This window comes from Eurosta solidaginis, chromosome 1 (genome assembly GCF_040869045.1).
Source record: "Eurosta solidaginis isolate ZX-2024a chromosome 1, ASM4086904v1, whole genome shotgun sequence".
In the NCBI taxonomy this organism is placed as follows: Eukaryota; Metazoa; Arthropoda; class Insecta; order Diptera; family Tephritidae; genus Eurosta; species Eurosta solidaginis.
The window spans coordinates 65,890,816-65,901,488 of NC_090319.1; the positions used below are offsets into that span (position 1 = coordinate 65,890,816).

Genomic DNA, 10,673 nt, shown 5'->3' on the forward strand with positions numbered 1-10,673 from the left:
TTGCTTACACTCTAACACACTTTTAGAGAGGTAGCCTTAACAGAAACAAAAAATGTGGGACCCTTCGAAAAGACCTTCTTATCAGAATTAGCGATACCGAAAAGTTATCGTTTAAATTTTGATTTATTATCGATGGTGAACTGTTATTTATTTATTTTTTATTAATTTATTATTTAAAATCGACGACGATCGAGTTATCGGTTTATTATCGCCGAATCATCGGCTTTTTTTTATTCTTATAGGCTTAATATCGATGGATTACAAATGTGCCGTCGGGTTCATACTGAAGTTTTATCGGTACATATTTCATCAACCGTAATTCATCTACAGCGAATCGTTAACATGCCGATAACAAACTGGTAACAATTCTACAAAAAAATGATTACTCTTCGATATCAAATCCATAACTTTTTGATAACTTTTCGATAACAAGCCGACAACTTTCCAATAACAAATTGATGACACGCTATCGAAACTCCAATAACAAATCACTAACAGTCCGATAACAAATCACAAGTTATTTTTCTATTGTAGGCTTTTCATCGATATAAATTATTATCGTCGAGTTACCGGTTTGTTATCGGCTTTCTATCTCCGAGTCATCGGCTTGTTTTTCAGTACCTGTTTTATAACATGTTTAATTCAACTACAACAAATCGATAACATGCCAATAAGAAACTGGTAACCATCCGATAAAAATCGATTACTTTCCGATATCAAATCCATACCTATTTGATAACTCTTCGATAATGAGTTTTTCGATAACAAATTGGTTGCACGCCGGCAACATTTCGATAACAAACCACTAGCCTTTCGGTAGCAAATCGATAACTTCTTTTTGATAACAAATCGATAAATTTTGGAAAACACGTCGATAGCAAATTGATAACAGATCGATAACGAATTTCGCAACACTCCGATAACAAATAGATAGCTTTTCGATCAGTTTTCGTTGATAAACGATAGTAAGTTGATATCTTTCCGGTAACAACCCCGTAACTCGTCGATGAAAACGGTTAACACCTCGCCGTCCATTAAATTTTTGACTTCTAATCTTTCCTTTGCTCTCCCCTCCTTTTCTTTTTCAATTTCTTCCCATCCTTTCACTTACTTCTACTTTCCTTACTTTTCCTTGCCTCTACTTCCTTTCCTTTCCCTTCTCTTGCTTACCTTGCACATCTAAACCTGAAAAGTTACGAAGAAGTATGCCCTTTTATGACCACTGTTGGATGCTTTTCCATACAAAGTGCTCATCAGATCACCCCATCCATTACATAAAACCCCAAAAAAAAAACTCAAATTTTACAGTTTAATATCAAAATCTTCACATTTCGGTGACCTTGCGGAAGGCTGACAAGCCTGGAAAATATATATAGAGCCTGTATCACACTAGCATCAGAGCTAGAATAAGTTTAAAGTCATTTTCCTTCACAATGTCAAAGATCTCAAACCTATAGATACCGATGGGTACAAAGTGTTCTACGACGTGAGAGCTGAAGCTTCCTTTCTGACTCGGCTACTATTATCCAAGGGAAAGCTCTGGCTATACAGTGGGCTTATTGTTTATTGTCGGAAAACAAAGTAAGAGGGTGCGAGGTACACACAAGCACTCACACAGTCAATCATGCATCGTCCAAGGCTATCAGTGGCTCTAACAAGATGCTTTAAGCTGAAATTAACTTTTTCTGATTTCACTTGAGTTTGTGTTCATTGTAGCATTGAGGTCAACGAGAAAGCAACCGAATTTGCTGGCCGCTACCCTCCAAGTTCAAACTAGAGGTTTTGACCTGCAGAGCCTCTTCGAAGCAAATGCAAGAAACCTTTTCGAACTGTCTTCTTCTTCTTACTGTAGTGGTAAGTAGACTCCAGCAATGTTTTATTGATGCTGATGGTCCTTACCGTATATTTATCAGGTAGGTTTCAGAAAATTGCCCCATTTAGGTACAAGCTCGGCCATATGAGGAACGATTTGATATGACCTCGTTGGACTGTTTAGGTCATCATACCCCATCCTATGATGTAGGTAGTACTAGTAGGTGAGGTTGAAAAAAGGTTTTGATTAGCTATGAATTACGCTGCTAACCCCTTTGAGTGAGTTCGCCGTAACAAAGATGACACTATACTGTTGAAACCATATGTCGCACACTCAAACAATTGCGGTTAATTTAGACTAGTTCCTGGGTTTAATGATATTTTGTTGCTGCTATACTAATTACTTTACACGATATACATCCAAGAATATTCTAAGGCAGAGATTTGTCATTTTTTGTCTTCAAATTGGTAGACCTACAGGTTTTATGGCAACTTTGAAAGGCGCATACTCAGGCAGATTCACTTTCTGCGAAGCTTCTCATCGTAAAAACCACAGCCGAATGGCGACCTTTTTTTTTAGAAAAAAATGCCCAAACTGGCACTAGAGTCGGCGACCATTGGTTAGTTAAAGTTCAAATTAATAAAGCTAGCGACAAACGGCCAGACAAAAAAATAAATTAAATAAAACAAAAATAACTCATTAAATTTGTAAATAACCTGCAAAAAATAATGCGACTAATCCCTTAAGAGAGAGGTCTCCGATTGATCTCTTTTGTCTACATTGGGGCATAATTGATCCCCTCTGGCCCCTTTTGGGCGAAGTTGGGATTAGTCAGGTTGAAATATATGTAGCCCATTTTAGGAAACATAAAAAAATAGGCAACGAAGTGAGTTAAAGATAAGTTTTCATTCGTTCCGATATGGTACAAAGGAGCTAGGTCCTATCGTTCCCGTTCTGGTATAAATATGTACAATTAGTCTCTTCATAGGACACGCTCAAACAAAAGGGAACAGTTCAACAAATACAAAAAGACAAAACTGGCATTAGTCGCATACTCCTTTGCCGGACTCAACCTCGACTAATTGTATTTTTGCTGCTATATTTTCATTCACAGGTGTAGGTATGTATGTGCATATATTCAGACGAACCTAAATACATACGAGTACATATATAACTTTCGCATTTGCGAAATATTTGCTAATATAACTCCGATTCTTTAACTCATTAGCCAAGCAATAATTGTCCATGATTTGTTAACAAAACAAAACGCTTTTCAGTATATTCACGCATTCGTCTACTTACATACATATCTGCTTATTAATATCGGTAAAAGGGCACATTAAATGGGCAAAGAGGCAAATAAACGGAAGAAATCACCGAAACTGGTTCCGTGACTAAGGAAAAGAAAGTGAAAACTATGTGGCGTGTAGAGCTGAAAGACTATGCAATCGTAATGTATTTGTCGGTATTTTTTTTTTTTTTGTTTCTGTTGTTATTTCTTTGATTTGCTGCTTGTTTTTTGTAGTTCGCATTTGTAGGCACCTCATGCCATTATTGTTTTTATTACAACCAATATTATTGCTGTTGGATTGTTGTGCATGATTTTTGTTTTTTATCGTGATCGTTTATGAGATTTTTGTTTTTGCTCAATTTTTTTGTTTTACAAAAAAAAATTGAGGAATGCTGATGCACTTACATTTTTGTGTTTTCTTGTGAAGTCTGAATTTGGGTTCAATCTAAAGCTTATAGGGATGTATTAACTATGATTGAGCAACACCAATCCCCATCAGAGTTTGGTATCACTTGTCCAAACCTTTTGAAGTCAAAGAAGGCTTCATAAAAGGCATCTCCTTATCGTGCGACTTCTTTAATTCGAAAATTTCAGCAGTAGAATTATTTTTGGCGTATTATAATTATATCGATTAGCCTTAAAAACCGCGCCGTCTGTGCTACCTTCCGTGGCTGGATAAAATGAGGAAAAGTTGAGTGACTTATTATTGTTGATTTTCAAACAGCGTGAATAAATGATGTATATTGGAATGATTTTCCGGCATCCCTTATCAAATTTGGTTTCGAGACAAACCGGTTTCGGCGTTGTGCCAACATCGGTGTCGATTTTCGTTCTGATCTGTTCTTGTCGTTTGTCTTGTATTTATAGTTCCTCGGTACATGAGCAAATATTGTCAAAATGGATGTTTGTGTATATTTATATGTATGTGCTGTGTGTTCGTTCAGAACCGAGGGTGATTTTTCTATCGCTTTGCGTGGCTGACTTTGGAAGGTAAAAGTCAGTAATTCTAGTCATTTGACCTTCTTTATGGGTGTTTTGCTTTGGTGCGTTTATTGTTTTGTGTTTATTTGTTGTTGTGTGTTTGTATGTTGTAGCTATGATTACTTTGTTTCTTGTAAACAAGTATTAAAGGCTCAAATATTGTACATTATCTTGTTAAGTCTTCTAAAGTATACCATATCTTAATTACTTACTAACTTAATTGGCGCTTAACCGTTTAAACGGTTATGGCCGTCCTACAAGGCGCGCAAGCCGCTTCTTTGCTCTGCCAACCGGCCCCAATTGGTCCCACCAAGGGAGTTTAAATCATTTTCCACCCGATCCGGTGGTGGCCGCCCTCTACCTCTGCTTCCATAGACGGGTTCCGATAGAAACACTTTCTTGGCCGGAGCGTCAACTTTCATTCGCATAACATGACCTAGCCAGCGTAACCTCTGCGTTTTAATTCGCTGGACTATGTTGATGTCTGTGTAAAGCTCGTACAGCTCATCATTAAATCTTCTTCGGCACTCGCCAACGCGTACAGGTCCATAAATCTTTCGAAGAACTATTCTCTCGAACACTCCCAGAGCCGCTTCATCTGATATTGTTATGGTCCATGCTTCTGCACCATATAGCAGAAGCATGATACCATATCTTAAAATATTGTAAAAAATATCGCCCAATATAATAGTTTTTAAATAATTAACTGTTACCCGGTGCGTTGCAGCCACAGATAAACATATTTCAGAAACCAGAATTTCTTTGAAAAATCCATTTTATTTAGTTATAGTCCGTGGCTTAATGCTATCGTACTTTTTTTTCTCCCACTTCCTCTCTTTCTACCTTTTCCTCATTGTATCATTATATGTACCTCCTTCTCTAAACTTCCCTCTTTCCCTACGTCCTCTCATTTACCTCCCTCTGCCTTTTTTCTATGCTTCCTATGCTTATTCGAAGAGAAGTACACAATTTCGAGCAAATCGCGTCATACATATTTTGGAGTAGGTCGGTCCACTTTCCGTATGGAAACTAAGGTTTGCTATGATCCGAGTCAAAAATTCCAGAAAATAGTAAAAAAAACATTAAAAAAGAATTAGCGATCATAGAAAACAAGGTCAAAAATATCTCTTATAAATTTTGGTTCCAGTTGGTGGCGGTTAAGGAGTGTTGCATAAGGGTAAAAATAAAGATCTGTCTATAAAAAATTATTTTTGCGCGATTTACCTCCGAGGAGATTAAAATCGAGCTTCTCTTCCAATTTGCCTACTCCTTTTAATTTTGCTTTTAAATTGGCTGATCGGAAGCTACATCCTTTACGCCAACACCGAACGGCATCTGCAAGGCAGATGAGTTTTCACTGAGAAGCTTTTCATGGCAGAAATACACTCAGAGTGTTTGTCAAATCATATATGAACACATTTAGCATTCCAGGCCCTACAACCCCAGATCTACATATATCCGGAAAAGTAGCATCAACATCGATAACACTGCCCAAAATCTTCGGGGAATGTGTTCATCGTTCATACAACAAAAACAGCAGAAATTTATATATGATATCGTCTACTATAGCTCTGCAGCTAGTTTCCTTAGTTTCGTACTAGCGTAGAGTTATTAATATAAGAAATGGTAATAGCTCTAGTTCTGTCCCCTCGCAGTGCTTTCAATTGACGCCTTTACCATTGTGATCTCCTACGAAATTGCATTTTCTTTTTTTGCAGACCTTTCGAAAGCGTTCTTAACTGGTTTAGTCGTAGGTGGTTCTAAAAAAGTCTGTGCCTTCGCTTAATTAATTTAAATTCATATAGCTCTGTTTGAAAATTTTTTAGAAGTGTTACTTGGCAATCCTACAAACATATTAACAGTTGGCAACCACTAAAGAGATACTACCGTTTTGTCCACGAAGCGAGTTTTATTCGAGTCGTCAGAGAAGGAAGATATACGAACATGCAGAATTATCGAATTAAATATTAAATTCATGTATACTCAAAGAAGATATTACGTTATTATATTTCCAACCATTTGAATTTCAATTAAATGTCATTTGCCTTCCATGCCATCCATTGACAGAATGATATTTGGTATTTTATCTAAATCTGATTACAGTTTCTTTATCAAAACGCAAATAAGTCTAAGATGTCATTAGGAATAATGAAAAATATTACGGTTTGTTCTTTGGACCTCTTTTCTGTGCTAAATTTTGGTTAGTTCACGAAATGCTAATTTTGTTCTTAAAGCCTCTTTGAAGCGGTCTTTAACCTGTGAATGAATGAGATTGTCATGTTTGCACTTTTTTTAGAAGTGGATTAGGTAAGTATTTTTTTCTGAGTGCAAAAAGGAGAAATTGATAATGAGACCTGATGTTATGATCAATCACAGCACCATAGGTCTTGCAAGTAATCTAGGCCAAGCAGCTCGACACCATTGACCTCTCAAATAAATCAATTATCAAACAATCTGTCTGTTTTTGAGAGTCTGATACGCTGGTTGGTTACTGGGCTGCCGGTATACGAGCCCAAGTAACACACGAGAATGTAAAGTTAAAATCAGTTTAGCTCTTCACATTGATTATTTTAAAAGTAGCTGTAGACATAGCTAAAGTCGTTAACTGGTGCTAAATGACAAAATCAAGGGCTATCACATGGTTCTTCCCTTGGTCCTCCCAACGTAGTAGGATAATTAGTGCATTCGATACTCAAATATCTACTTTCTGCGTTTTTTTTTTTTTTCAAATTTATTTGTAGTAGAGAAGCCGACCTTAATTTGCATTTTTTGTTAAGTTATTCCAATTGGTTCTTTGGACTGTTCGAGAAAAAGTCCTGTCGACGATGTATGGTCATGCCAACCGCTACGCCATGTTATGTCAATGTATGAAGAGGAAAGTATTCCTATCGACACCCATATTTGGAAACAGCTGAAAGGGGAGACGTCTGCCAAGAAGACTTGGCATCTCTTTGTGTTCGTAATTGGTATCAGCTATGTTTTGAAATAGGGATAGTTAGCCTGACATTTTGCGCATCTTCAAAATCTTCTAGACGTTTAAGCGCCAATTGATTGTGACGACAACATTTCTTCATCTTTCTCCTTTCAATCAAAAAAAGCCACCAACATAATGGCGCACAGTCGTAGTTTATGGCTCTAAATTAAGTCGAGCTTTTTGGAAATTGCAAAACTCTTTTATTTAAGTGTGAACATGCGCCAATAAAGCTCACTTTATAAAAAAAATTCCAATAAATTTATTTTCTGCCCGTTTTTTATCAATAAATATGAAATTGTACCTACGGTTATCGCAGTCCCTTGCCTGGGCCATACTATACACATGTATACGGATGGTTTGAAATTAATGGAAGAGTTTCAGTCCGCTGTTTACTGTGTTGATCCAGAAATAAGTAGATCCTACAGTGAAGAAAGCAGCAGAAATGCTGGACGAATCGTGCTTAAGCTGCAGTCGCGTCAATATATATATTGATAGTCAGGCTGCGATTAAGGCAATAACCTCACACAGTACTTCATCGAGAAGAGTTTTGGAATGAAAAGAAGCTTTGGAAAAACTTCGCTCCATACGTCTTTACCCAGGTTTCCGGTTATAAAGGGATAGCAGGTAACGAAAAGGCCGATGAGTTGGCAAAGGAGGGTACAACACTCGCTGAGTGGACGCTAGAGATCCCAGTCCGTTTAGGAGAAATCCAAAGGAGACAGGAGTTGCATATGATCCATCAAACAGGAAAGGCGTTGACAAAAGCGCGAGGCCGCAAAATTTCTAAGATCATGTGCAAAGCAAAAGTGGCTCATATCTCTGAAGAGAGAAAACTTATACGCATACTGACTGGACACTGCCTTCTGGCGTCACATGCTTATAAGTTAGGCCTTGTCAATAACAGCAACTGTAGGAAGTGTGAGCTGCAGTAAGAAACGGTTGAGCACGTTCTGTGTTCGTGTACTGCTCTCGCCAGATGAAGGCTGCAGCTATTAGAGGCAGCAGAATTGCCAGATATCGAGGCAGCAATTAAGCTGGATCCTAGAAGTTTGCTAATATTTGCCAAGAGGACGGAGTTATTCTATAACATATATCCTGGCACCTGATTATGGCTCTTCCGTTTGCTCGTCAAACAAATTCTGGTAACACCATGGACACATTCAGTCAATGTCAGGTCTTTATTGTTCGACCTAAACTAACTCACGGTTATCGTACGATGATCAAACATTCGGAGGCTAAAAAGAACGAACGATTCTAAAAAAATCACATCCAGTTCAAGTTCTTGTACTCATAGCGATTAATTAAGGTACTTCCCGTAGGTTTCGGGAAATGTTACAGAACTAACCCAACAAGGGGAACAAATTATATGACCACCATGAATATGGAGCAAATGACTGGAAGACGAAAAAGGAGAGCGGAAGAGCGGAGGAAGAAGAGTATGAGATAAAAACTTCTTAAAATGCATGCAGATATACCAAAGTTATTGTGGAACAACGTCTGCACGTATTGCCTCAGTGAAATAAACCTGCAGGTTCGTTGCTTAAGTCTTTTGTAATGAAGTGAAAAGCTAAATGGTAGTTGGTGACGTTTTGAAACATTTGGCCTTGAAACTGCTTCTGCTATTGGGTAAGGAATACGATTTGACAAATAAAGACTATTAGCTCCAATATTTTATTTATTTAGTAGCTCAAAAATATTGAAAACGACTAGACCGGGCGCTTAAACGCACTCAAAAGTATATGCGAGTGTGACTGAAATGTGGGTGTAAAGCGAAATATGTAAATTTTACCTTTTATTAACTTTCGAGGTTTCTTTAGTAATACAAAATTATGTAAGCCAAGTGTTACGCCTGAGTCAACAATTTGTGGCCTTGTTGCATTTAATGCAGTTAGTAAGAGTAGGAGTGAAGCAAACAAATACGAAAAGTAAATATGTCTGGAGAAGCTACTTACCAACACATATGAATAGTAAATTTGTTGTGACAAAGCGCATTTTGTCTAAAGCTTCAGCTGGTTTTTAAAAGATGCCGTTTTGTGCAATTTTAACAGTTGCTTGGCGCTCCTACAAGTTGTTCAACTTTTTTAATGGTATTTTTTTGTTTTGTGTTTTTTTTTTTTTCAAATATTTTCACTATTACTCAATAGTGAATGGAGTTAGAGTATTAAACGACAAATGAAAATGTTGTTTTGCAGGAAGAGATTTGTGAGATTTTTGCACTTTTTTTTGCTTTGAAAATCCACAACACGAAATTAGCCAGCTGTTGTTGGGTACTTCCAAGCAGCAATTTTTTTTTTTTTTTTGCAAACCGGCTGACCAATAAAGCAAAATTCAATGTTATAATTTTAGATAAAAGCTTAACTGCTTAGTTGGTAGTTTGTTGATTTCTTATGCTGGTCATGTGCATATGTGTGTAATGAATATACGAGCTCTTCATTTTGGCCTTCATTGAAAGCGCGTTTGAGTCGATTTGTTTGTTGTTGACAATGAAAATGAAAGTGATTTGCTGCTAAATTTAACTTCGTTGATTATTTTAAGCACTTAAACTCTGATTTTTATTATTTGTTTGTTTTTCAAATTTGGTAGAATTTATAACGAGCTTGTTTGCTTAATAATTTTGCAACTTTTTTGTTTGTTCACTTATTTTACTTTGTTTATTTATTTGATGCAATAATCTATGGAGCAACCAATGTTGTTGATATTTTCGTTGCAATGAGCAAATTTAAAAGTCAAATAAACTTTTAAGTTTATTATAATTTCGCGCTTAGTTTTTAGTTTTACTTGTTGTTGTAAAAACTCAAACAAAAAAATCATAAAAAATTTAACGCACTTGTATAAGCAACTACTATTTTCACCAGCTTTATATTACAATAATGCAAAAATAATAATCATCACAACTAAGATTCCTTTTTTTTTAACTACATCGTCAAAAACTTTTATAATTTGGCCGCATATTTGACGTTATATTTTTTGTTTTTGTAAATTCCAAGATATATTTTACCATGCAAATTAACAAACACAATGCAGTTTATCGAAATTTAAATTTTTTTATTTGCATACACAATCTATAAAAACAAAATATTAGACGTGCTGTATCTCATTTTAATATTTATCGATTTTAATTTTTTTTTGAAAATTTTTTGTTTCAATTTCATATTTAGCGCACCATACTCGAACACCTACCGTTGTCGCCTGTTGCACATTACCAACTGAATTTTACGGCAAAATTACTTTGAATTTTGTCATTGCCGCTTTGTTGGTTGCGCTCTATGTATTCACAGTTGTTATTGTATAAGCTCAGCTTGCGCATGCGCATGTGACGCTGACTTATGGCGTTAAGCTTTTGCGCAGGCGCAATTGTTAGCTTCGCCTTTTTGCTGTTTCCAACTGTTTATAAGCTTCGAAATAACTGCTAACACCACCATTCGGTTATTTATTGTTTCTGGTAAAAATTTGACTGCGTTTATGACTTTGAATTGGGTTTTATGCTTTTACAGCTTATAGTGAAGCATTATTCGTTAAACTTATTCTCACGAAGTGTTCGAGAAATCAATCAAATGCATTTCTCAATGCACTTTTGTGTTATTTGTTAAACCAGCAGACCTGGCATATTTCGT

General features: G+C 36.4%; 1 protein-coding gene across 8 annotated transcripts in view; it reads right to left on the reverse strand.

Moving 5' to 3' along the window:
* Positions 1-9,918, reverse strand: part of LOC137233901 (cyclin G-like) — a 159,636-nt gene extending 149,718 nt beyond the window's left edge. For 2 of the 8 annotated variants that reach the window (XM_067757503.1, XM_067757496.1), the window contains exon 1: positions 9,012-9,916. In XM_067757503.1, coding sequence (XP_067613604.1) covers positions 9,012-9,051 — 40 coding nt within the window. In that variant the 5' untranslated portion in view covers positions 9,052-9,916. Of the gene's footprint in view, positions 1-9,011 lie in introns of all 8 variants that reach the window. The other 6 variants (XM_067757482.1, XM_067757458.1, XM_067757491.1 and 3 more) reach the window with 6 other exon arrangements.
* Positions 9,919-10,673: the final 755 nt, after the last annotated feature.